General features: G+C 41.7%; 3 protein-coding genes across 4 annotated transcripts in view; 2 read left to right on the top strand and 1 right to left on the bottom strand.

The window, feature by feature from the left end:
• Positions 1 to 2,171, top strand: part of cacng2b (calcium channel, voltage-dependent, gamma subunit 2b) — a 43,241-nt gene extending 41,070 nt beyond the window's left edge. The window contains exon 4 of the mRNA XM_086082176.1: positions 240 to 2,171. Coding sequence (XP_085938302.1) covers positions 240 to 763 — 524 coding nt within the window. The 3' untranslated portion in view covers positions 764 to 2,171. The remainder of the gene's footprint in view (positions 1 to 239) is intronic.
• ift27 (intraflagellar transport 27 homolog (Chlamydomonas)) lies at positions 838 to 14,684 on the bottom strand. Of its 2 annotated transcripts, none has more exons than XM_086082179.1 (7): positions 14,578 to 14,684; positions 11,922 to 12,001; positions 9,370 to 9,429; positions 8,008 to 8,067; positions 7,801 to 7,918; positions 6,590 to 6,699; positions 838 to 6,409 (listed from the first exon to the last, which is right to left on the bottom strand). In XM_086082179.1, the coding sequence occupies exons 2-7, from the start codon at positions 11,964 to 11,966 to the stop codon at positions 6,305 to 6,307; spliced, it is 498 nt and encodes a 165-aa protein (XP_085938305.1). In that variant the 5' UTR covers positions 11,967 to 12,001; positions 14,578 to 14,684; the 3' UTR covers positions 838 to 6,304. The 2 variants fall into 2 exon arrangements, with proteins under 2 accessions (XP_085938305.1, XP_085938304.1); XM_086082178.1 differs by lacking the exon at positions 14,578 to 14,684 and adding an exon at positions 12,474 to 12,799.
• Positions 13,093 to 27,252, top strand: syngr1b (synaptogyrin 1b). Its single transcript, XM_086082177.1, has 4 exons — positions 13,093 to 13,454; positions 21,229 to 21,466; positions 23,365 to 23,510; positions 25,520 to 27,252. The coding sequence occupies exons 1-4, from the start codon at positions 13,353 to 13,355 to the stop codon at positions 25,772 to 25,774; spliced, it is 741 nt and encodes a 246-aa protein (XP_085938303.1). The 5' UTR covers positions 13,093 to 13,352; the 3' UTR covers positions 25,775 to 27,252.
• Positions 27,253 to 27,788: the final 536 nt, after the last annotated feature.

Here is a 27,788-nt window from a genome sequence, read left to right as displayed (position 1 = left end):
TCAGACCTATGACGGCGTAGGTAGTAGCGAGCCAACTAATCCCAAAGTGTCAGCCAAGGTATTTGACTCTCGAGGTTGTCACCCCAAAACCAAAAAGGTGCTCGTTTAAAGATCGATATCTCATTGGTGCTCATCGCGTCATCAAGGATGCTACGCCTTTGGCCGTGTCGCGTCCAAGCTTTTCATTGGCCTCATCTGATCTCCGTTTCCCCCCCCCCCCCCCCCCCCTTCTGCCTTAGGCTTGAGCAACATCATCGGCATCATCGTGTACATATCAGCCAACGCCGGCGATCCTTCCAAGAGCGACTCCAAGAAGAACAGCTACTCCTACGGCTGGTCCTTCTACTTTGGCGCGCTCTCCTTCATCATGGCCGAGATGGTGGGCGTGCTGGCCGTGCACATGTTCATCGACCGCCACCGGGAGTTGCGCGTGGGCGTGCGGGCGGCCGACTACCTCCAGGGCGCAGCCATCACGCGCATCCCCAGCTACCGCTATCGCTACCGCCGCCGCTCACGCTCCTCGTCCCGCTCCACCGACCCGTCGCACTCGCGCGAAGCCTCGCCGGTGGGCCTCAAGGCCTTCGGGACGCTACCGTCCACCGAGCTGTCCATGTACACGCTGCCCAAGGGCCAGACGGGCACGCCCACGGCCACCTATAACTCAACGGAGAGGGACCACAACTTCCTGCAGGTCCACAACTGCATCCAGAAAGACCTGAAAGACTCCAGCAACCCCGCCAATCGACGTACCACGCCCGTATGAGACTGATGGACACTTCCAAAAAAGGCGACATCGGGGAGGGGGGGGGGGGGGGGATGTGGCGGGAAAATGTCTAACGAAGGGTCTGGCACTTTGGTTTCTGTTTGACGGAAGCGGGAAAAATGCATAAAAGCAAAAGAAACATGCATGATTTTTCCCATCTACCCTTGTTTATCAATTTGATGTTTGTAAAGGTTCGAAGGGGCGGGGGTGGGCGGGGTGAAAAGAGGGATCTGGGGATGGTCTGTCCAATCCAAAAGGCCAACTTTATATTTTTTACTCTTCCTCGGTCTGGTGAAAAATGGGCTTTGCCCCCAACCTCCTCTGACAATCCCCAGTTTGTCTCTTTAGTTTCTCTATCTTCTCGATGTTCTTCTTGATTTGCATAAATACTGTGAACCACTGCGGTGTGCGATTTTAGCAGGGAGAACTTCAAGAGGCCGCAAAAAAAGCAAAAAACAAAAAAAGCAAACATGTATTGATGATATATATTAAACATACAAACATACGAGTATACCTGTTAATACATCATGACCAGACTTTCCTGGCATAACGAGAGAAAAAAAAAATTAAGTAGCGATGCTAAGAGAGATGCTAACGGAAACGAACCCAGATGAGACATTTGTCCGGGAAAAAGGCTTTGTGTCGGTTAGTAATAACGCATTTTTTACAGCAAAAAAACAAAAAGGTTACAAAAATTGACAACCTTTTGGCCTTGCCAAAAGACTGGCTGCCATCTTTGTTCAGGAACAATGAACTGCTGCGGGTGGGGGGGGGGGGTGAACTTCTGAGCCGATGAATGAAATGACAACTGTGGACAATGCGACAGACAAGATGAAGTCCCCGAAAAACAATTAAAAAACAAAACTGAAAAAAAAAAGATGAATTTACATGCATGCAAATCCAAATCATCCAATCTGCTTTTAAGGAACCTCTTGTTTTTGAACAATGATGCCATATAAAAGGCAGCAGGCGTGACAAAGTAGAACTTAATGTTACAGTACTGTGTCTTTATTTTCCGTTTTATTTCTTGAATTCTTTTTTTTGTTTTCTTTTTTTTGAGTGGACCATTTAGGGGCCAGAGGCCTCATGACGCTACGTATAAAAAAAAAAAGAGTAAGTTTTGAAGAGCTTTTCATTTCATCCTTTAGGTTTTTATTTTCCAACTCACACAGCCTTATTAATATCATTATTATAGTAGTCTTATTTTGTCTCATTTTTGGGTTTTCTTTTCTTGTTCTTTGGTTTCTTGCGTTGTGTTGTTGTAAATGACAAATTTAAAAGAAAACAGAAAAAAAAAAACCTGAACAAGCGTAATGTCTTTCAAGGTGCCAAAACTGAATGATTTTGAACTTGGATGCATCAAGTCCTGATGATGAATAAACATTGAACCCCCCTGTAGGGAACACAACGTGTCTCTGCGTGGTCTTAAAAAAAATGAATGAGAAAAACAAGTCTAATGAGAAGACAAGACTGTTGCTGAAGTTGCCATGTTGCCTACAAATGTCAGAAAGTGTCCCTTTTTCCGGCGCAGGTTGGAAATGCCGAAAAATGCCTGTGCCGCACCAAACTGAGGCAAAACCATCTTCTGATGGCTTATTAACGTTAAATGTAAGACATTTTTGGCCACTTGTATCAGATTTAAGATCTGCTGTATTGGTACCTCAATGTCAGGCATTTTCAAGACCGTTGAATGACGAACGTGAAGATTGTGTGTCTTGTTTGAACACGATTTAGGCCTTCATTTTAGAAAATGGAATTAAAAATATTTTACCATAATACTGTACTGAAAAGTGAGACAGTTCAAGGTGGAAAATGCTTACTGTAGTGCGCCAAACCATACTGCCTTTAAGAAGTCAAATTTCAGACTTTAAAAGGAACCCTGACTGTGTGCTCTATATTATTCATTTTGGTTGTTACTAACATAACAATAAGATTTCCATCCATCCATCCATTTTCTGTACCGCTTGTCCTCACAAGGGTCGCGGGGGTTGCTGGAGCCTATCCCAGCTGGCTTCGGGCAGTAGGCGGGGTACACCCTGAACTGGTTGCCAGCCAATCGCAGGGCACACAGAGACGAACAACCATACTCACAATCGCACCTATGGACAATTTGGAGTGTCCAATTCACCTGCCATGCATGTTTTTGGAATGTGGGAGGAAACCGGAGTACCCGGAGAAAACCCACGCAAGCACGGGGAGAACATGCAAACTCCACCCAGGAAGGCCGAAGCCCGGACTTGATCTCACAACCTTTGCACTGGGAGGCGGACGTGCTAACCAGTCAGCCACCGTGCCGCCACAATAAGATTTATATTTTAAAAATAATTTCCAGTTTAATACATTTTGTAGAAACTTTATTTGGACGTACGCTGCCATTGTTACTTACGTCACCAACGCATTCTGTGCGTAGTGACGTAGAATGTGAAACGCCTTTTAAAGAAAGCAAGGTAAGCCTCGTAGTAGCATTCCTAAAGAAACAATAATAATAATAATAATAATAATAATAATGCATTATATTTATATAGCGCTTTTTTGGGGGACACTCAAAAGACGCTTGACAGTGGATGCATTCTTCGTGCGCTCACACATTCACACTCTGGTGGCGGGTAAACAACTTAAGTAGTGTGTGTGTGTGGCACTGGCGGCAACGTGTGTGTGAAGTGTCTTGTCCCTTTAGGAATGCTTTTTAAAAAAAAAAAAGAAGAAAAAAAACACAAAAAAAAGGAATGCTACGGAGGCTTACCTTGCGTTCTTTATAGACGTTTCACATTGCTCAGCAGACTCCCGCCGCCATTCTACGTCGTTACGTCATATATTATAACAATGGTTACGTATATGTCCAAAAAAACGTTTCTACAAAATGTATTAAACTGGAAATGATTTTTGATAAATGATTCTCATAGTTTTGCGAATAACAACCAAATTAATCATATTGAGCAAACTTGTCATTACAGTCGGGGTTCCTTTTTTTCTTTTCTTTTTCTTTTTCCTCCCTGATTTTATGTTTTTTGGATTTGTTGGGGTCTGGATGTTTCTTGGGCTGGGGGAGGAGTTCTGGTGGGGGGTGTCTGGTCGGTGCTGGATTTCGCCTTCCTTGGTTTTCTTTGGTCCTTCCTCGGGTCTCCTGGTGTTCGGTTTAGGTGAACGGTATGAGATTTTTTCTAATAGGTTTTCTGGTGAGCTAACAAATACACGCACGCACGCACATACACATACTCACCCACACACACACACACAAAAAAAAAATATATATATATATAAAAAAATAATAATAATAAAAAAATAATAATAATAAAAGAGCAATGATGATGACATTTCCGAATGAACAATACTGAGCTCTTGAAAAAAAAAAAAAGTCGGGGTTCCTTTTAAAGTTCCATTTTAAGACCATTTGGATCCGATTTTAGACGACAATTGTGTTTAACACATCTTTGGCATTTGTTAGACCAATGATTCAAAGTTCAAGTGTCACAGACTTCAGCTATCTCTGTGACCGCTACACTATTTAAAGTATGACGAGAATTGCGACAGTGCGGGTTGAAAATGGCAAAAAAATGCTTAATATAACTTACTGTGCTGTATCAAACCAAACCAAATCCCACTTTAAGGAATTCAAAATTAAGATGTTTAAGACCTGGTATGGCAATGCGACAAAGTGTTGTTTCTCAAATTTGTGACCATTAAGACCTTTTGAGTACATTTTTAAGGATAATTGATGCTTTCATGATGGAAGATCTAATTTAAGGCTGCTTACAGACATGCATGGCGACCCTGCAGACATTAAGGTTAAATTTGTGACTGTTTTGACGATGGCGACCATCAAATAATGTTTTCTGTGGTGAAACTGGTTTTGTTTTCAAGCTCCATCTCTTTTTTTCCGCCATCTCCGATTCTCCGCCTGTAAGCGGCAGGCGCCCTCAGCTGCGGAATAAATGTCAGCGCGGGTTTCCTCTCTGCGGCCTGCTGCATTGTACACCTCCCGTCTCGGCCTCGGCCCACTCGCTCTCTCCCCCCTTATGCACTGATCACAGCGGCGGCATGTCTCTCTGCAGTGCTGCTGCTGTGATCAGAGCAGAGGGGGGGAGGAGGGTATGAGGGCGGGCGGGGGGGGGGGGTAGGGGGTGCTGTGCAGGCGGCTGCAGCCCAGAGAGGATGACTCAAACAGCTCCACACTGCCCACCACTGGAGCGGAGGCTCAAGAACGTCATCAATGTACACCAGCTGTATTTTCGATCCACGTCTCGTTCGTTCTTTCTGTTCGTTTTCAGATCGAAATACAAAAAAATTAAAAAAAAAAGGGTCAGTCCTTCCTGCGTAAATGCTGACCAGCAACAACGCAAAGCAAGACTTCTTCTCGTGTAACCAATGCACAAATGAACAAGTACGCTACTTAACCAGTGTACGATCAGTACTGAAACCATTCTAGTATTTTCAACTCTCCATGAGGCAAACAATGTCCTCAGTGTCGGCCTGTCATGTCCGAGCTGGACGAGCAGATGATTTAATTAGGAAAGTCTCCCAAAAGCAATAAGCGGCAAGCAGCCCACACTTGCTGTTGGCACCTTATTAAAAAGATCCCATATTTGTGACTCGGGATTTTCTACCACTCCACGGATGGCTGCTGTTTTTACTGATAATTAGTGTGATGTGCGTAGTGGGCTCTACATAAATACTGTATATACGAGTGCGGTGGAACCTCATTGGTCCAATGCGTAGACTTCAGCGCATCTCACGAGACCTCACTTTAATAAGTATGTAGGGATTTATACTGTGCTTTGTTTTTTTCTTTGGCATTATCCGACATGTATTCCAAGAGAGGATTCTATAAGTGATTTAAAATTGGCTAACTTCTTCTTCTTCACTAAAACAAGAAAAAGGAAACGAGCGAGGTCCTATCCCTGGATTAAAACCCTATAACCTTGTTTAGAACCATTTCTTTAACTTCAAACAACAAGTAGAAAGCGTAACCCATGTTTGAAAAACTCGAACCCTTAAAAATGGTAACCCTTGAACTTGAACCTTACAAAGTCGATACTTGAACCCTAATTTGCAACCATTATTCCTAGATTGAAATGTTTTTTTTTTGCACTTGATGACGATGTTAAAAGTGCTCTGTGACTAAAACTGCACAGTTAACCTAAATTGTACTGTATGTGATGGTGACAACTTAGTTCTATTTTAATTAAATCCCTCATCTAGTTTTGAAAGGCTACTTTTTAAAACCTTAACTTGAAATTCCAACCTTGGCTTGAACCCCGAATGTGAAACCCTAACGCTGTCTTCAAAACCTACTCTAAACCGCTGACTTGAAACCCTGATGCAGGCTTGAATCGCAAATATTAAACCCAATTAGGTCCTTGCTTGTCATATGAAAAAGTTGAGTTTACTCCATGAGAGATTCTGGTAGCGACCGGCCCCTCATGGGGACAGCATTAACACAGAGCGGAAAAAAACATTTGACATATATAATTTTTTTTAATTAGCGTTCATATCAAAATATTATTTGTGTGTGTGTGTGTGTGTGTGCGCGCGTGTGTGTGTCTAGCCTGGACTCAGGTTCTGTATGGCCTCTTTGCGTTCCTGGTAGAGAGTGTGAAAAGCCCGGGCTAAGCTGATGAGTGGGGCGTCACAGTTCTCCATGTCCTTCTGCAACAGACATCACATGTCAACCAACACTGCCACAACCTTCGCTTTACATTTACATTCGAGATGCCGCACAATACAAAATGGCTTCATTATGAATGTAGGAACAATTTGGAATATGTTGATCCAGATTAGATGTTACAGATGAACCTAATGATGTGGCTGTAGATTGTGTGCACTCACAGCAGAGGTCTCGTGGTACTCCAGTCCCTGGCTTTGGGCCCAGTTCTGGGCCACTGCCGTTTGCACCTCCCTCCTGGCTGACAGGTCACACTTGTTGCCCACCAGAACCCCTGACACAACCAAACATGTAACGCTACTTCAAAACACTGGCACGTTTAGCAACTATGGTTTCTTTAATACTGTGATTGGTAAACAACATGGGCTGTAATTTGGTGCCTAATGTAAGTCTGGTGCAAGATGCGGTTAAAGTCTACGCAGGGGCAGGCTAGATGAAGTGTTGGTATTTTCACAGACCCATGCAAGCTGTGACACATAAAAATAAAAATAAAGTATTTTGCGCAGTTGTGGACGTGAACAGAGCCGACTTCATCCGCCGCCAATTGAAGCAGCTCCTCAAATTCCCTTTCAATGCGTCAGGTCATGGTGCGCAAAGAACATTTATAAGAAACTGCAAGCAGACCTCCCGAGGTGGATGATATGAATTGGCTACGCAGAGTACAGATATAAAAAGTGGCCACTTGGATGGTACTTGTCCATGTGTGACCACTCCTCACCCTGGTTGAAACCATTCATCCCTGTATTTAAAAACTTAACTTTGAAACCCAAAGATGCGTTTGAAACGTTTACCTTGGCTTGAACCGCAAACTTGAAACCCTAACCTGTGTTTGTAACCCTAACTTTAAACATAACATTGGGTTGAAGCTCTTAGTTAAAATCCTACCCACTTGTTAAAAAACACAAACTTGAAAAGTCCAACTTCTCCTTGAAACCCAACTTAAAAATGGCAACTCAAGACTTTAAACCCTTTTTGAAACCCTAACCCTATCTTGAAAGCCTAATTTAAAATCTTAACCCATGCCTGAAACCCTAACTTGAGACCCTACTTTAAAATGCCACACTTGAAGACTATCTTGAAACCCTACATTAAAATCCAGGCTTGAAAGTCTAACATTTGGTTCGGAACTCTCATTCTAAACCCTGACCCTATTTGGAAACCCTACTTCAAAACACTAACACGGGTTTGGAAGTTTAACTTGACACTCCATTTCAAAATTTGAACCTTAACTTCAAACGATATCTTAAAACCCTACATTGGGTATTTTCCGCGTGCGTGAAAGCTACGTGCATTTTGATTGGCTCCCTAGCGGGGATTCGGCCGCATCGCTCGCTTTTTTTGGCCGACTTTCGCACATTTGGTCAGCCGACTTTACCAGGAACGTGGAGACTCCTGCAGTGGGCGCGGACCCTCTCCATCCAGTGACCGCAGTTGCCGAAGGAGCGCTGGCTGGTCAGGTCAAACACCAGGCACAGCAGAGACAGCTCCCCCCACTACACAGAGAGAGAGGATGGACAATCCTATTAGCGTAATAAAAAGATCTCAAATAACATTAGCCCGTTGTCTGTGTTTTGTGTCTCACCATTTTTTCATTGGCTTCCACCAAGGATTCCTTCCCTGCAGAGTCGATGATGTAAAGCTCCTGTAAGCAAGAACACATTGGGTTCACATTTTTCAGTAGTTTATTTTCAAAGCCTATTTCGAAAGTTCAAACCATGGCTGACAAGCTTCATTTAAACACATTAAAGGGTAAGTCAAGTTTAAAAAAAAAATCCTTACAATATGTTCTATGCGCCCAGGCTACTAGTTTAAACACGTGCCTCCAGATTTGGAAGCCTGACTCATTTGAAACCTAACCTTACCAGTTGAAACCATATTTAAAAGCGCTAACCTTGGCCAGTGTTGGGGTTTCACATTAAAAGGTTAACCAGTGTTGGGGTTTACTCTAGAGCAGGGGTGCTCAAGTTCGGTCCTCGAGAGCCCCTATCCAGCCTGTTTTCCATGTTTCCCTCCTGCAGCGCAGCTGAATCTAATGACCAGCTAATCAGCAAGCTTTGCAGAAGCCTGATAACGAATCTGATCATGAACCAGGTGTGTTAGTGGAGAGAAACATGGAAAACAGGCTGGATAGGGGCTCTCGAGGACCGAACTTGAGCACCCCTGCTCTAGAGACTTTTAATGGAGAGTTGAAAGCCCACTTTAACACTAACCTTGGCTTGAAAGCCGATTGTAGGCTAGAAACCCCCATTTGAAAGCCAAATCCTGTCTTGAAACCATAACTTAAAAAGACTATACTTGGCCTAATTTGACCCCTAAAACGATATCTTGAAACTCTACTTTAAAACGCCGATTTAAAACCACAATCCTTTCTTGAAACCTGAATGCACTGTAGATTTGAAACCATAGTTTTTGTCTTGAAACCAAACCTAAACTCAGTCATGAAACCCAAATTTAAAACACTAATCTTGACTTGAAACAGCAAACCTGTCTTAAAACCCGGGAACTCAGAAACCCCAAATTAGAAAAGTTAGCACTGACTTGAAATCCTGATTTGAAAACGCAACAATGTCTTGAAATCTTACTTTAAAACACAAACTCAGATTGAAACCCTAAACTTGGCTTGAAACCAGAATATAAAACCCTAACCAGCTGTAAACCTTAATACTGCCCCCACATTTGACATCCTTCCCCCTAATTTGAAGTAACCAGTGTTTGAAACCCTGTGGAATGTTTCCTAGCAGCCACTTTTCACAAAGCCACGCCCATCAAACACCAAACGGTGATTCGCGCTCGGCGGAGGTCCTCATGGCTTCATCACTGTGTAGCATCTTTAGCGTCCCGTGCTAGCATGAGCATTTCGACGGCATATTACGTGTCTTTGTCGCATCGACGTGGCAGCAGGCGTTTAAATATGACAGAGAGAGACAAAAAAAAGCAGGCTCACCACGCTGTCACCGCTCTCGGGAATGTTGACGCTTTTGATAAGCAGCTCCACTCCTGTTGTCTGTCAAATAAACAAACACAACCACGCTCGTAATTAATAAGCTAAGTAAAGTGGATAAAAGATAGGATAGAAGAAAGAAAGTTGTTTAAAAAAAAAAAAAATGCCAATTTTCCGGGCAGCGCCAAAGCATCCACTGCTTCCATTACTGACCAGTCTCCGTTGTCGTTATTAATCCCGCAAGTGGTTGCAGTTCATAACTTGACCTGTTCACACATTTTTCAATGGATCCTGTTCACTGAAACACTCACATCTTAATTTTTTGTATTTGTATTTTTTGTGGGGGCGGGGGGGGGGGGGGGGTGCTCTTTCTGCAAAGCTTGAAGATGCCACAAGATGGTACCAAAGCCACATGTCATGGCAAATGTGTACATCGGTGTCAAGGAAGTATGATGAAGTAACACATATCGGCTGAAAAGACTAGATTTCCATGTTGGGTTGTTCGCAAAAAAGACGTTATGACTGAATCTTCAGAAACCCTAAAACCCATGTTTTTAAACCAGAACCATGGCTTGAAACACTAAACCTATCTTAAAATCATAATTACAACCCTAACCCAGGCAACCCTAACATGGAACCTCATTTCAAAATGCAAACTCGAAGTGTTAATCCTGGGTTGAAACCCTAATTTATACGCAAAAAGCTTGAGTTTGAAATGACATTAATGTTAATAGTTCATGGTCACATTTTTAGGTGGGTGTGCCATCAACTACTTGTGTTTTTTTTTTTGTTTTTTGCTATAGCGGAAATGACTTCAGCCTTCCTGGGTGGAGTTTGCATGTTCTCCCCGTGCCTGCGTGGGTTTTCTCCGGGTACTCCGGTTTCCTCCCACATTCCAAAAACATGCATGGCAGGTGAATTGGACACTCCAAATTGTCCATAGGTGCGATTGTGAGTATGGTTGTTCGTCTCTGTGTGCCCTGCGATTGGCTGGCAACCAGTTCAGGGTGTACCCCGCCTACTGCCCGAAGCCAGTTGGGATAGGCTCCAGCAACCCCTGCGACCCTTATGAGGACAAGCGGTACAGAAAATGGATGGATGGATGGGTTAATAGTTCATGGTCACATTTTTAGGTGGGTGTGCCATCAACTACTTGTGTTTTTTTTTTTTTTTTTGCTATAGCGGAAATGACTGCAACCAGTTGGCTAACAACCTTTACCTGACCTTCAAAAACTTGTGTGGTTTAGGCCATCCAGGTTTTGCTTTTTTTTCCCCCAGTCAGTTTAACACACACGCAAAGACATGGACACACACTGCGGTAGCGCTCTAATGAGCTACACTGACGTGCAGAAAGCCGCTCTCCGGAATGCCAATGAGGGCCTCGCTACTGGAAAATACACTGGGAATATCACTAACGGTCCGCCTGACATTTTCAACAAAAAAGGAGGACGTGAGCGGAATACACTGGTCTAAATGGCAAAGCCTCGAAAAGACGAGAGACGGGATTATTGAAGCCAGCAGTTTGCTTTTGACGTCTCGGAGGCAGAGGGAAAGACAAAGGTCTGAACAAGGGTTCGGGTGTAGTGATAAGATTTGGGTTGGATTACATTAAACAAGCGTTTACGCTTGTAGTCGATAGCTCGTTAAAACATTGCCATTTAAATTGACTGAATACATCAACGTAAGGTTAAAGACACGCTTGCCTCCCCCGGTGTAAAATTAGCAGAAATAATGCAGATGAGCATCAACTGCATGGGTATTCATTTGCTCATTATGTCGTCGTGCACGCCAGTGATCTGAGCTCGGCGAGACCTTGGAAGGCTGATTGAGGACACTTTATCGGATTCACTGAGCTGTAAATAAATGAATAAATAAATAAAATAAAATCGACATTTATATTATGTACAGTGAACCCTGTTTGCTTGGATAAAGCAAAGAGTGAACTTTTTTTTTTATGGCAGACACCACTACTGATATGTAAATTATAATTAACAATATTAATAGTTTAAACCTTGAATGTACGACAAATGATGTTCCCAAATAAATTTAAAATCATTTCAAACTCATCTTATTATTACAAACAAATTGATCATTTGATTTGGGGGGGAAAAAAAATCATCTAAGTGTGAGGACAATGACATGTATGTTGTCATGTCGTAACTCGTAAGAATATGAATTACTACTTTACCATCTGTTAGCCACTGGCCTGTTTACAGGAAGCGCGAATAGTTGAGTTTTTCAGCAAATAGTCAGTTAGGTTCCACCAAAAAATAAATGCAAGTAGGTGAGTTCGCGAATAGTGAATCACAAATGAGCAGGGGTTTATTATGTTTGTTTGTACATAATTGTGGAATTATTTCATGTAGAAGTGGTACCTTGACTTGAAATGAAATGAAATGAATTTGCTCCATGACCAAGCTTGTGAATCAATACAATTATATAGTAAATAAATTTTCCCCATTGAAATGAATTGAAGTGACATTATTCTGTCAAATTGGGCACTCTTAAATCCAGGTTGACTATTTAATCCCAGGGATGACATAACATGATCTCACCATGCTGTAGTTCTTCTGGAAGAGAGTACCATCGCTGTGGAACATCTGCGAGAGGGCACTTTTGCCTACTGCTGGATCACCTGTGCACAAACACACAAAGACATTATCGGGATGAATAAATGAACAAGATCATACAAAATGGCTGGCTACACACTCTCAAAATTCCATTCTACAAAATAAATATTGTGTCTCTCTTCATCTAGCGATACTAGTGACATTGTAGTGACGAGCTCTTGAAGTGGATGGCACCCAGATTTCATACTGACAAAGTGTATTTATAATTAATTAGACGAGTTCATCATTGGTGACATTTTCGTTTGATGGTGTGCCGTGCCATTTTTTCAATTTCAAAATTTGTGCTTTGGCTCAAAAAAATTATGTAGATCAAAGAAAACCACAAACTAGAGCAGATATAGTGTAAATGTTGAGTAAACCAGTACAACATATCCCAACTTCAGCCAAATTACGAGCACGGTAGCTTGTTAGCCGCTGCATTGCTAACTTCTGCATGGCTAAAATAACAACAGGCTTAACAAGTTAAACTCTACGTACCGACCAGCAGACACCTCGCCCTCAACCTCACCATGACAAATGGGGCAGAATAAAGTTTTTTATTCCCAAATATGCTTATTTTAATGCTTTTCAATCGTATTTTCTTCCATACGCCTCGGCGACATGTCTCCTAGCAACCACTCAGTCAGACGTCTCATTGGTTACGTTGAAGCTTGCGTAGACGCGTAGGTGCGTCGTCATTGGTTATATTTAAGACATTGACCACTATTTGTTATACCCTTAGTTTTGGCTGCCAGGCTAAATCGTCTTTACACTTCCTTTCGAGTCTTCATCTTCTTGACATAACTATGACATTCATGACGGTTTATCTTCAATACTGTAAGACTTACATATACATAGGGGCAACTCGCTATTGCCGTTATCCAGTAAGACCACCAGGGAACGCTCAAACTATAGCGTACATACATACACCTGTCGGTAACGATTTATTTATGGAAATTATTAATGGTTTAGCTTTGTTATTAATAGTATGTATTGATTTATGCGATACATTTCATTACACTTTTCCTTTGTTAAAAACCACAAAAACCTATAGGGCAATTATGAACGGTGACGTCAATAAGGGAGCGCGTGACTTCATGTGAGGACGTGCGCGCGCCCGCCTTGCGCGTCCCGGGCGTGACACCGGCTTGCGCGTCCACGCGATCTGTAGAGAGGGGGAGACATCCATTGCGCGCACGTTTCGCCCAGCGCGGGGATAATTAGAGGTGAAATCAACTCCAAAGCACAATTAAGAAATAACCAAAAAAAAACAAAAACAAGAAAAGAGCGTGAGGGTGCGAATTCGAGGGATTTGTCCGGGGCTTGATCCAGCAGCGAGCCCGGGCAGGAGAGGACCAAGCCAGGCGTGGGGGCGCCATGGAGGGGATGCAGGCATACGGAGCCGGGAAAGCCGGAGGAGCCTTCGACCCGGTCACCTTCTTCCAGCAGCCTCAGACGATTCTACGCATCGTGTCGTGGGTGAGTTCTATATAGGCTAAGCATATGATGTGCTTTTGAAATAATTCATTTCTCCCCATAAATGGTCGTTAGAATTGTGAATTACTGTGACAGTGAAGGACAGCAGTAAACAAACATGGCAGAATGGGAGAGACCAAGTGGAGCCTCCATGGGGCATTTTCATACTATAGTCATAAATATTGTATGTTGTATTTTAAATCAATTGAGGACTTTAACTTTGGCGCGCACTATAATCCCAAATTGCGTGTAGATGTCACAAGGTGGCGGCAAAACACTATTTTCTATTAGACAAGGCTATGGCCTCATTAGATGAAGCCCCTCCCCTCATGTTGGCTTATTGCCTGGAAGATGCCACAATATGGTGCCAAAACTGTTTTTTTTTTTATATATTTGACATTCAGCAATTAAATGGGTTAATACTCAAACAGGCAATTCTCAAATGCTCAACCACAAATATGCAGGGATTTTGTTGCTCTGTACTTCTATTGCTTGAGATTTGTGTGCGTGCGTGTCACTTCACGGACACATTCTGTTGACATGAGAAGTCACATATGTTGTTCTAATGTGAACGATAAAAAAATGGATTTTCTTTGTCTCGTGCAATAAAGGGTACGTCCCTTTGTTGTCGTTCCATGAACCAGGAAATAACCAGCTAGCTAACATCTGAAACCGTGCCCCCCGCCCCTCTACTAATTTACCTAACCTAAAACGCAAAGTCCCATAGTTTTATGTCATTTTATGAAACCACACTGATTCAGCCTGTTTGATAACATTTGAGAACCACATTTATACAGTAATCGGTACACAAAATGGCGTATCCCATTTTCTTATGTCATTCCACGAACCAGGCAATGGCCTGCGAGCTAACTCGTATATTTCTCTACTTAAAAAATAAAATAAAATAAGCATTAGAATCTCGATGGAATTGTGCCCCCGTTCCAGGCTTCAAATGGTACAAACCTGCCTTTTTAATTTCTACATGAATGAATTTGTTTACGTTATATTCCACAAAGCAGGAAGTAGTTTGCTAGCTAACAATAAACACAAAATACCTTTATGTCACTTTATGATTATTTTTTCCTTTTTACAATATCCCCAGAATTTAAAAAAATTGTTTTTTTACCTAATGTTCATAATTCCATGAACCAGGAAGTAGTCTGCTAATGTCCCAAACATGTCGTGCTACCATTCATTTTCGTTCTCTTTTTGTCGTTTGAGTCACAATGAAACTGTTCCCCCCAAAACCAGAATAAAGAATAGTATGTCCTGACAGCCTTACAGGATTTGACAGGAAGTTGCCTGCTAGCTAACCTTTGAATGGAAAAATGAACACAAAGAGGTCGTTTTATGATTTTTTTAATTTCATTTTGGGAATTTTAGTCACAATGGAAGCATTCTTGTGTCTCTGGAATTAAAAAAAAAAAAAAAGTTGTGTCCCTGTGGTGTTACGTTCTTGCTACCTTTATAAAGACGGACTTGTTGTACAGATTTTGATATTGGCTATAATTACAGTGTGTAATTTAATTTAGACATAAAGACGTAGATTTGTTCTTCCTTTTTGCCATTGAAGTCACGATGAAACTGTTTCCCCTGTCCGAGAATAAAAAATAATGAGATGGTCCCTGTGGTCTTGGATCTCATGCGATCATGTCGCTAATGTTTTTAATTTGTGAGTTTGATCTTTTATAATGTGACCAGCGGTCTTGACACATTTACAACAACTGTCTTAAATTCAGATTCTGTGTGTTTTGAGTCAACACCGAAAAAAAAAGAAAAAAAAACCTTAGTTGGTGCTGAGGAGTCATGTGACTGCTCGATGAAGCGTGAAGGATTATGAGTGTGATGTGGATTTCTTAGAGGCTGTTTGTCCTTGTCTCTTTGAGTCTGAGATGGATTATTTCTTCTTTTGTCAGACGCGTTGTTAACCAAAACAGCAGCGCCTAGCGGAGCAGATAAATTATATCTTAGATGAATTCAAATGTGAAGTCTTATAGTTTCTTTCAGCTGGATTTTTTTTCACATATAAAATATTTGTGTATTTTTCATCTAATATTTTAGTGTTTTTTTCTAATATTAAATAAAATTGTAAAAATATTTGGGTTCTTTGGTTAATGTTATTTATGTCAAATTTTCACATTTGTATTATTTATCTCCAATAATTTTAAATATTTTCATCATGTTCATGTTTTTTTTTTTTTTTTTGTCTACTGCTCCATTATTTTTTGTTTTGTTGTGTTTAGTGTAGGGGTGCAAAGCAGTATAATTAGTATTTAATATTTGATTTCATCTCATATTTTGGATGCATAGATAGTTGAAAAGGATTAGCCATAGGATAAATCCAAAAGCAAACAGTGGCGCAGTGCAGCAACATTCTGTCAGGTGCGTGCTAACGTTAGTTAGCGCTTACATGCCGGAATTTAGCCACGCAACGCTATTTGCATGTTTGTCGCCGGTGCTATGGTGTTTTAGTGCTAACTGAGCCATGTGGGCTAAAACTTGCAACATGGTTCTTAGAGACTCCCTTTACCTTAAATTAGGGTTTCAAGCCATTGTTGGGATTCCAAGATACAGTTTCAAGTTTGGGTTCCAATCCTGGTTTACAATTTACACCAGGTTTAGGGTTTGTTATGTTTACAATTTGGACCTTGACACAAATCTGAAAGTGGAGAAAAACATTTTTGCGTGTTTCCGTTTTATACAGTCAAAGACCTTGTGGTGTTAATAATTTGGACCCGATAACGATTTTTTTTTCCTCATATGGGGCAATGTGTGTAATCTCACATTGTGTTGCCACTGCAACTTTGCTACGCGCCGTATCGTTTTTGTGAGGTCGTCACATTCTCAAACAAGCGTTTTTCATGCCAAGCGTGTCCATTGTGTGCTCACGTTGGAACACACGATTCGACTGCGAAGAGCACTGCCGCACACGCAGGAGGCCCCGACGCCGTTGTTTGATCAATCGAGTGTGTGTGCGTGTGCGCATGTGTGACAGGGTTAGAATAGGGGTTTGTTTTTATTTCATTTTTACGGAAGAGCATTAAGGCCAGTGAAGAGAGAAAAAAAAAAAGTTTGGCAGAATTTTTACTTCATTCTCAGAATTCTCACTTTAAAGTCCGAATTCTGACTTTTGAGATTAAAGTCAGAATTCTCATTTTAATCTCAAAATTCTGACTTTGACTGATTTGAAAAACAAAAGCCAAAATGTACGGAAGAGCATTAAGGCCAGTGAAGAGAGAAAAAAAAAAAAGTTTGGCAGAATTTTTACTTCATTCTCAGAATTCTCACTTTAAAGTCCGAATTCTGACTTTTGAGATTAAAGTCAGAATTCTCATTTCAATCTCAAAATTCTGACTTTGACTGATTTGAAAAACAAAAGCCAAAATGTACGGAAGAGGATTAGGGCCAGTGAAGATAGAGAAAAAAAAAGTTTGGCAGGATTCTGACTTTTGAAAATTCTGACTCAAAAGTCAGAAATCTCACATTAAAGTCAGAATTCTCATTTTAATCTCAAAATTCAGACTTTAATGTGAGATTTCTGACTTTTGAGTCAGAATTTTCAAAAGTCAGAATCCTGCCAAACTTTTTTTTTTCTCTCTTCACTGGCCCGAATCCTCTTCCGTACATTTTGGCTTTTGTTTTTCAAATTACTTTAGTTTTTAGAGCAGGTTTGTTATTTTGATCAGTTTTTAATTCTCTCAAACATGATTTGGGTCTTCGTTAGGGTTTCAAGCAGAAGTTAGGGTCTCATGTTAGTGCTTCAAATGAGTATGTCAAGCCAAGGGCAGGGTTTTAAGGATCACACACAAGCGCGTCCATCCCTCCTGACGGTCACAAGACAGAAAGCCCTCATGTGGTCCTCCACAGGACTTCCTTTCATCCCCGGTGGGGGTCTTGTGATTTTAGATGCTGCTTTTTTTTTTCTTTTTTCTTTTTTTGTAGTGAAAGAAAAGCCCAATGCGACCGCGCCGGCCTCGACTAAAAAAATCACATGCTCGGCTTAGCGCAAACCTGGAATGCGTCGGCTCGGTTTAGTTCCAACGTGCAGGTTGAGTAGAAATTGCAACGTGCGTCTTGTTTGTATCGTCCACCAGGAAGCAGGAAGCAGCCTGCGAATGTTGCATTCAGGAAAGCTAGGGATGTTAGAGGTTCGGAAAAGGTTGTCAGTGTTTTAAGTCGGGGTTTTGCGTTTCAGTTGAGGGCTTTAAACAAGGGTTTGTTTTTTTTCAGGGGGGGGGGGGGGTAGGTCTGGGTTGGGGTCTCAAGTTACAGTTTCAAGTGTGAAGATTTCATGCTCGGGATCAGATTTTCAAATGAGGGTTTGAAGACGAAACTCTTTCAATCTGCACTCCTGACCATGTGACTCCAAATACAATTGTGACCTACAAGATGGTGGACGAATCGGGGCGGGGTGGGGGGGTTGTTGTTTTCTTAAAGCCCACTAAGTAGGTCACGCCAGAAGCAATCCTCGTTTGTGCGCGTGACATCGGAGCAGAAGAACAGCGGCAAAAGAAACAGAACGTTGCCTCCGCCTTCATTGGGTTTCCCGCTCGACTTGCTTGAGCCTGGAAATCAGAGCGCTGTTTGTCGCAACCAACCGGAAAAGCACGCAAAGTTAGGGTTCCAAGCCTGGGTTAGGGTTTCAAATGTGTTTGCTCACGAATATTCAACATCACAGACGCCGTCTACAGAATCGACAGGGTTTTTACATTGGGGTTTCAAAATGGGTTTCAAGCTAAGTTTACGGTCTTAAGATAGAATTTCAAATGACAGTTTTGCAATATAAATTTTATGTTATGAGCAAATGGGTAAGGAAAGGATAAGGTTTCAAGAAATGGGTCAGGTTTCAAGAAAATGTTTTAAAAAGGGGTTAGGCTTTCAAGCCATGCTTTCAAATTTGGGTTTCAAGCAAATGTCCGGGTTTTCAATTAAGGTTCCAAACCAGGGTTAAGATTTCAAGCATTGATTGGGGGTTCCAAATGTGGGTTTCAAGCTAAGTTTACAGTCTCAAGATATGGTTTGAACTTTCAAGCCATGGTTAGGGTTTCAAGAAAAGGTTCGGGTTTCCAATTTGGGTTTTTATGCAAGAGTGAGGGTTTCAAATTTGGGTTCCAGGAGAGACTCCGTTTTTCTTAGGCTAAGGTTAAAGCTTCAAATTCAGGTTTCAAGCCACGGTGACTGTTTCAAGTTGAGGCTTCAAGTCTGTGTTATGGTTTCTACAGCAAAGTTTACATTTCTGATTGGGGTTTCAAAACTTAATTAGGCGTTTTAGTTTTTTTTTTTAGGTGAGTTTTAATTGATTAGGGTTTGAAATATGGGTTATTAAGGCAGGTCTAATATTTGAAGTTAGCGCTCCAAATGACGGTTTAAAGCAAAGGGTATGCTTTCAAATGTGGATTTCAGGTGGTTTTAAGCTTGAGCTTTTCAAGGTAGGTTGACCCGTGTTGCCAGGCACGGTGGGAGGAGGCGGGGCTAGACGGAGGCTGTGTGTTGATTGGTGGGAAAATGCCTGTTCAGATCCACTTGTACTCTTTCTCCATCTTCATCTATCTATCTATCTGCTACATGTTTGTGCGTGTGTGTGCGTGCGCGAGCGTGCGTGCGTGCGTGCGTGCGAGTGTCCCATAATGAGGGAGATGATGCAAGCGCCGCTCTATAAATAGCGCCTCCTCCGCACCCCCGCTGCCCCTCAGCCAATCGCCTCTTCGCCTCGTCTTCATCACCTTGTCTTCATCGCCCCTTAATGAAAAAGGTTGCAGGTAAATGTCGCCCAGTGAGGAACGAGAGACGAGGAAATGTCTTCAAACCCTCATTTGAAACCTAAATGTATTTTTTCAACGCTAACCCTGACTTGAAACCCACAAATCTTTTTCGAAACCCTAAACCTACCTTAAAACCTTACTTTGAAATCCTAACTGTAAATTGAAACCACGATTCTGGGCTGGAACCCTGGTTAAAACTATAATCCTGGATTGTAATCTGTATTTTAAACCTTAATCTTTGTCTGAAATCCTAATTTGCGGTCATAAATCTTTTTGGGACTCCCTGACCCTGTCCTAAAACCCTCATTTATAAACCTAAACGTTTTTTGAAACCTTAAACCTGGCTAATTTGAACTTTTTTTCAAACCCTAACCCTATCATGAAACAATAAAACTCTTTTGAAACCCCAACCCTTTGTCTGAAACCCTACCCTGTGTTTGAAACCCCAGAAACCATTGGCCTGAAGTGGCGCGGTACATTGTCGTTGCTTAACGCTAGCGGCTAAGCTAACAACAAATCACATGTTTTGTCTCTATCTAAGCCTCAAACGTTTTCCGCGTTGTGTCGTACTACAAACTCAAATTATATGAATGCAGCGTGACACGCGGCCTCAACACAAACTCTGTTGTGTGTCTTCCTTTTGTGTCCATATCATTGGTGGCACGCACACACACACACACACACACACACACACACACACACACACACATACAAACATGGAGCAGCTGGGTAAACCACTACACTGACTACAGTATTGAGATGTGGCTATTGGCTAACGCTTGTTTGAAACCCGAATCCTTGCTTTTCTAATACAAATATATAACAACAAACTGTACAATGCGATTCCAGTTGCGTGTTTACATAATATAATGTAGTTACCTATTGAGTAAATATGTCATGTAATGTTATTTACGTCATAACCCTATTTTAAAAGCCGAGCTCAATATGTCACCTCGCACGGGCTAGAAACCCAATTCTACCATTTCATTGGTTAAGTGGTAAGTCATGTGACTTGTTTCCATAGCTCCGCACCAAAGCTAATAAATTAGCACAACAACAACAACAACAGAACCCATCTTTAAATGGCGCTTTTATCGTGACACAAGAGTCGTTGCTACTTGTTCTTGTGGCGGTCGAAGCCATATCTTACACTCTAAAAATTATTGGGTCAGAAATAACCCAAAATTGGGTCCAAAAGTGACTGGTCCAACTTTTTGGGTTGTTCAATTAATCCAAAAAGTTGGGTCAAATAAATACCCCCACAACAGCAAAAAGAAGGGGAAAAAAACAAGAAATTGTGTTTGCTTTGTGGGTTATTAATTTAATTTGACCCAACATTTTGGGTTAAATAACTCAAAAATGTGGGTGTGTTCTTATTTTGACCAAATTAAATTGTGTTATTCAACTAACCCAAAATGTAGGGTCAAATGAATAAACCACAAAACAACCCAAGAAATTGGGTTGCTTTGTTGGTTATTTATTTATCCATCCATCCATCCATCCATTTTCTGTACCGCTTGTCCTCACAAGGGTCGCGGGGGTTGCTGGAGCCTATCCCAGCTGGCTTCGGGCAGTAGGCGGGGTACACCCTGAACTGGTTGCCAGCCAATCGCAGGGCACACAGAGACGAACAACCATACTCACTCACAATCGCACCTATGGACAATTTGGAGTGTCCAATTCACCTGCCATGCATGTTTTGGGAATGTGGGAGGAAACCGGAGTACCCGGAGAAAACCCACGCAGGCACGGGGAGAACATGCAAACTCCACCCAGGAAGGCCCAAGCCCGGACTTGAGCTCACAACCTTTGCACTGGGAGGCGGACGTGCTAACCAGTCAGCCACCGTGCCGCCGTTATTTATTTAATGTGACCCAATTATTTTGGACTAAATAAATCAAAAGGTTGGGTCACTTCATTTTTGACCGAATTCAATTGTATTTTATTCAATTAACCCAAAAATTTGGACCCAACTGTTTTTAGAGCGTAGTGAGCATCTTTTCCTGCCATTGCAGCTCTTCTCCATCGTCATCTTCGGCTGCATCGCCAACGAGGGTTACATAAACAGACCCGACGAAGTGCAGGAGTACTGCATTTTCAACCAGAACCAGAATGCCTGCAACTATGGCGTTTTCATGGGCTCCATGGCCTTCCTGTGCTGCGTGGCCTTCCTGGCCCTGGACGTCTACTTCCCGCAGATCAGCAGCGTCAAAGACCGCAAGAAGGCGGTGCTGGCCGACATCGGCGTGTCAGGTATGCGGCCCCCTTTAGGCAGCAGATATGCGACTGAAGAACATCGAGAAACCAGAGTTATTTGTTAGCCCATCGGTGGCCTTTTGTAGTGTTGGGATAAGTAGACTTTCATCAGGCGAAGGTTCGTCATCAGGTGAAGGTCCACTGCTTTTTATGTTGCAACCTGTCAAGGCAGCAAACACATTGGAAAGCTTACGGACGAAAACTAACATGTCAACGTCTCAGAGCTGCCTTGTGACAGTCCTATAGATGATTTTTCTTTGTTTCCTTTTGATTTTTACTGCAGCCCGTTTAGGCAGCAAACTGACCAATGTGAGCATTTCAACATGGGAAAGAACACTTGTGGCAATCAGTCCTTTTGATTAAAACACATTTTAATCCACTTTCTTTTACAGCTCTCCTGCAGCCCGTTTAGGCAGAAAATACATAACCAGGCCTCCTGACACGTTCTGTAATAAATAGCATGTCATATTGACAGATTGACAGTCCGACAGATGAAATTCTCTCTTTGCTTCTTTGCAATCAGTACTGCAGCCCATTTAGGCAGCAAACACATTGGAAAGCTTACGGACGAAAATGATCATGTCAACGTCTCAGAGCTGCCTTGTGACAGTCCTATAGATGATTTTTCTTTGTTTCCTTTTGATTTTTACTGCAGCCCGTTTAGGCAGCAAACTGACCAATGTGAGCATTTCAACATGGGAAAGAACACTTGTGGCAATCAGTCCTTTTGATTAAAACACATTTTAATCCACTTTCTTTCACAGCTCTCCTGCAGCCCGTTTAGGCAGAAAATACATAACCAGGCCTCCTGACACGTTCTGTAATAAATAGCATGTCATATTGACAGATTGACAGTCTGACAGATGAAATTCTCTCTTTGCTTCTTTGCAATCAGTACTGCAGCCCATTTAGGCAGCAAACACATTGGAAAGCTTACGGACGAAAATGATCATGTCAACGTCTCAGAGCTGCCTTGTGACAGTCCTATAGATGATTTTTCTTTGTTTCCGTTTGATTTTTACTGCAGCCCGTTTAGGCAGCAAACACATAGGTCAGCAAACTGACCAATGTGAGCATTTCAACATGGGAAAGAACACTTGTGGCAATCAGTCCTTTTGATCAAAACACATTTTAATCCACTTTCTTTTACAGCTCTCCTGCAGCCCGTTTAGGCAGAAAATACATAATCAGGCGTCTTGACACGTTCTGTAATAGCATGTCATATTGACAGATTGACAGTCCGACAGATGAAATTCTCTCTTTGTTTCTTTGCAATCAGTACTGCAGCCCATTTAGGCAGCAAATACATTGGCCAGCCTACTGAGAAATAAGAGTTCGCCAACATGTGAAAGCACCCTCATAACAATCAGTTCTGCAGATGCAGACATTTTTAGTCCACTCTGGGGGTTTTTGTTTTGTTTTTTTATCTCTACTGCAACCCATTTAGGCAGTCGATTCATTCGGTAGCCTACTGGCAAATATGAGCATGTTAACTGATGTGAAATCAACCCTTTGACAGTTATTCCTATACATTAAAGTAATGTTTTTTTCCAACCATAACGTTTCCTTTAAGTTTCTGATGCAGCCTGTTTAGGCAACACATACTTACAAATATGACCATGTCAGCATCTCAAAACAGCCTTGTGACAGTCAGTCCTACCAATTAATACATTTATTTACTTCTTTTTTTATTTCTACCACAGCCCATTTAGGTAGCAAATACAACGGGCAGCCTACTGACCAAAATAAGCTTCAACATGTTAAAGCATCCTTGTGACAGTCAACCTACAGATTTTTTTTCTAAACCTTCATGTTTTCTTTCTATTTTTGCGGCAGCCTGTTCAGGTAGCAAATGCACTGGTCATACATATTTTTGTGTCACTTCCTGTTTGCAGCCTTCTGGTCCTTCATGTGGTTCGTTGGCTTTTGCTTCCTGGCCAATCAGTGGCAGGCGACCAACCAGGACGACGACCCGCTGAGGGAGCGCGGGGACGCCGCCCGAGCTGCCATCACCTTCTCCTTCTTCTCCATCTTCACTTGGGTACGCGCCACCATTTTTCAATTGACTTTTTTTGCATTGTGGTCCACTGTTGCATAGTGACTGATTCACGACTTTGCCACCGAGGGCGCAATTTTCGGAGACTGTCACAGATGCCGGCGTAAACCTTGCTTCATCACCGACAATCCTAAGAATATTAAATGTGTTCAATATTTCCGAGCAAAAATCTCCACATGTGTAGGGAAAGTCATCCGCCTCCATGAACTGTGACGTGAGCAGAATGTAGCCAATTAAAGACGCGATCTTCAAGTGCCCACGTCACGAAGCAAGTGCGCGTCCATCATATCGGGACTCGAATAGCACTGCATGACTCGCGCGCCGCATTTAACTACTTCTTTCCCAGCCGTTTTCACTGAAGCAACCCCCTTCGCTCCGGACTGTTTTACTGGATTTTGACTGATTTTGCAATATTGTGGTTCTATTGCCATAAAAACATGGCACCTACCAAAAGAAAGATTAGAGTCTCTTCTTTCATCAGGAAAAAAAGTATATTTCTATCTGTTTCCGTTTTGCAGCAATTAGCATTAGAATATAGCTAAGTTTCTTTTTTTTTTTCTTTTTTTTTTAAGAGCTCAGTATTGTTCATTCGGAAATGTCATCATCATTGCTCTTGCTATAAAAAAAAAAAAAAAAAGAATATAGCTAAGTTTCATCATTATTCACAAATCTGTTTAAAACAGTGGGTAAAAGAGCTTTTTGCAACATGGTCCTGGTTGCTCTCTTATACTCTGCTGCCACCTGTTGGCCGTTCTTGTAATAGCTACCATTGCTTCAAGCATTCTCTTCAGTTCAGAGGTTGCACCGAAGCCTTCTGTATGTCTAGCATGGAGAGAAAAATTTTTTTTTTTTAAACGGATAAATACATCTTTTAAAATAGAACATATTTGCAAGTTTTTGGGAGCAAATGAGTTAAAGGGAATAAAAGAAGCTGCTTTGACTGGCCATGACTGAAGACGACTCACCAGTCACCGCTCTCACAGATTTTTGCCAGCCTGCTCTCATCTCCGAAATGACCAACATCGGGTTTAACCCACCTCCACGCAGAGATGTGCCGGTCACATAAGTAGAGCCCCAAAAGTCAACAAGCGTACGGAATAAAACAGCGTTTGAAAAAAGTGTTCACCTTGGTGGTCGGTGTGTGACGAGCATGTTGTTCCGACAGGGCGCCCAGGCTCTGTTCTCCATGGAGAAGTTTAAGAACGTGTCCTTTGAAGAGGAATACACCAAGCTGTTCCCACCTCAGCCTCACCAACCGCTTGTCTGACGCTGCTTTTTTTTTTATATCGTAGATCATTTCCGCATTTTCCAAAGCTCAAAACGCATTTGCAATAAAATGATTCTGTGAAGCTTTACAATAGTTCCCTTCCGTGACTTTTGTTCTTCAAAAGACGAGCTTGGCTTCTAATTTCGATGTTGTTATTATTAGTGAAGACATTACATAGACAAAAGTATTGGGACACACATCTTATGCCTCATCAAGTGTGCCGTGGACTTTTTTCCTTTGTGTAAATGAGTACTAATTGTTGTGTTTATTTCTATTGTGCAAGGTAGCGATTACATTACAATGACTGCCATTGCAAATGCGTTTCCTTCATTTTTTTTGCTTCCTGTTGCTGTCCCTATACTTTTGTCCCATTATGCGTATTTGACTGATTGACAGAGCAGTCGTGCTTTTGTGTCTCTTGTGGACAAAAAAGGAGAGTTTGCAAGTGACAATTTGTGACATTTTATGCACTGCGGTGCTGCGTCTCTTCAATAATGCATCACGCGTTCCTGCGCCGGCGCAGCCTGGAGATGCTGAGCTGGTCAAAAAGCGTCTCTGGAATAACTCACCTGCTGCCACTGACTAACAACTAATCAGCTTTGCCGTCTTTTCTAGATAACTAATCAATGTTTTCCTTCTTCTCTCTTTTTTAACACCTCCGTCGTCTTATTTTGCATCTGCTTTGCATCGTCTCTCCCGTCAAACTCAACCGCTCGGCTTCCCCAAGGCGGCGCAGGCATTCCTGGGCTTCCAAAGGTACAAGCTGGGGTCCGACTCGGCTCTCTTCTCGCAGGAGTACACGGACCCCAGCCAGGATGCAGCGGCCGGCAGTGGACCCTACACCTCCTTTGGCGGCGATGACCTGGAGAGCCCGCCGGGTGGAGGGGTGGGCGGAGTTGGAGGAGGAGGAGGAGGAGGAGTCGGGCAGGCGGCAGACAGCGTTTTTGACGGCACCGCTGGATACCAGCGTCAGGACTACTGAGAGATAGACAGGAAATTGGATCACTTTGTTGGAGAGGGAAACAGATCTTCTGTTAGTCACTTTCTATTTAGGTAAAGTACAGTAGGAACGTACAAGTCCCAACACAATCACTGGTAGGTTTTCATTTGATTGGGATTTAGAAAGAAAGGGAATCTGGATCCATTTTGTGTTCACATTGCAAGCCGGTTTGAAAGAGAATTGTGTCCTTTTTGGGGCTCAAGTTAGTACAAAGGTCAAATTAATCTGGAATACGTGTTCACATTGGGGAACAGGTTTTTAAAAGGATCCTTGGCTATATTCTGATCCATTCAGCTCTAATAACAGCTAAAGTCAAACCTGGTTTGAAAGTAGGTCTTTCACACTCCCCCCCCAACCCCCCTTTAGTCCATTTCAGTTCTGACAGGGCTTCAAGTCAATCAAATGCCAATTCAAAGCAACTTAAAGTTGACATATGTAAACAAGCTTGTGTTCATATAACAAATTGGTTTGAAATTGGATTGTTTTTTTTCAGATAAGATGGTGCCTCTGTTCCATATTTACATTGCTTTGTATTTCCAGACTCGAGCCACATTCACGCAGGGGCCAAAAAAGGAACTAGATCCTATTTGACACCAAATTTGGTCCAGATTCAAATTGTGATGGATTGCCATTGGGCTTACTTAAAGCACAATCAGGCTTCATGATACCTGAAATTGATCAATTAACAGAACTGGATCCTCTTTCAAACCAATTTGCAATGTGAACACAAAGTTAGCCATATTCACTTTGCCTTGTATTGCCTTTCTGTTGATTTGAGGCACCATAAGATCTGGAAAAACAACTGGATCCACTTTCAAACCAACTCTCTATGTGAACACAAAATAGATGCAGTGACCTGTTGTGTTGTTTCACCTTTTGGTCCACACTACAAACGGAGTGATTTCATTTAAAAGATAAAAGTGAAAATACCTGCCCTGCTAGTGGTACTTTGGTCCACCAAAACAAATAAAACCTCTGAGAAACGTGTTTTAAAAAAAAGAAGAAAAAAACAGCCTAAGTATGAAACTGCATTGCTGCATTTTAAACTAAATATATAAATAGTGTAAATAAATAAACAGTTCAGTATGTTAGTGTTTGAAATTAAAATTATACTTTATTTTAGAGCATTTCAGAATCAGGGAAAAAGAACAATGAAAAAGAAAAGAAGATGACTGATAACATTTTGGGTGGTCTGTATGCCTCGACCTATTCTGTTGCGTGAGGAGATGTTATTTATTTGGGGATAATAATAATGAGAGTACAAATATGTGACCAAACTATCAAAGTATATACACATACATATGTGTACTTTATACCATGCAAGTGTGTAGCTGTAGACATGCGTGATGTTGCCTGTCGAATATGTTAAAACAAGACCAATTATCTATTTGAAAATGTATACATGTATGTTTTGGATGTTCTTGCTTTCAACCAATGAGAATAAAGACAAGTGAAGTTGGTGCGTGATGTATTATATATTTTTATATTATCATGTATTACTATACGGAGCTCCAATTGTGTTTTCCATTTATTTGGATGTCATGTAACAATCTCAGCTGAATTCCGAGTTGTTTTTTTTAAATGAAAATTGCTTTTTGAGTGCCATTTATTATTTGTATTTTGTATAAAGCTGCAGTAAGTCCTAAGCAAGAGAAAAAGTTGTGCTATTGTAATTCTCACTCTAACCATCGGATGGCGTCACTGGCCAAAAAGGCCGACTCGAAACCAAGAAGTGATTAGGTTTTGTTGTTGTTGTTAAATAATTTCATGATATGGCAATAAAATACGAGTAATGCATGTGACGAAAACACATTTTTCAACGTGGAAAATGTAAAGAGCGCTGATTGCCTCCTTAAAGAGCTATCAGAAAGTAATAACTTCAAACCATTGCGCCGATTATTTATTCACCGTCGTAAAACATAACAAAACTAATTAGAAGACACTCCTCAATCGTTTAAATCTAAAAAATATCCGGTTATTTTCGACTCAATGTTAA

Source organism: Leptonotus elevatus, chromosome 8 (genome assembly GCF_054856555.1).
Source record: "Leptonotus elevatus isolate MCC_2025b chromosome 8, RoL_Lele_1.0, whole genome shotgun sequence".
Lineage (NCBI taxonomy): Eukaryota > Metazoa > Chordata > Actinopteri > Syngnathiformes > Syngnathidae > Leptonotus > Leptonotus elevatus.
The sequence above is the reverse complement of the archived record's forward strand: the minus strand, read 5'-3'. Positions and strand labels throughout refer to the sequence as shown.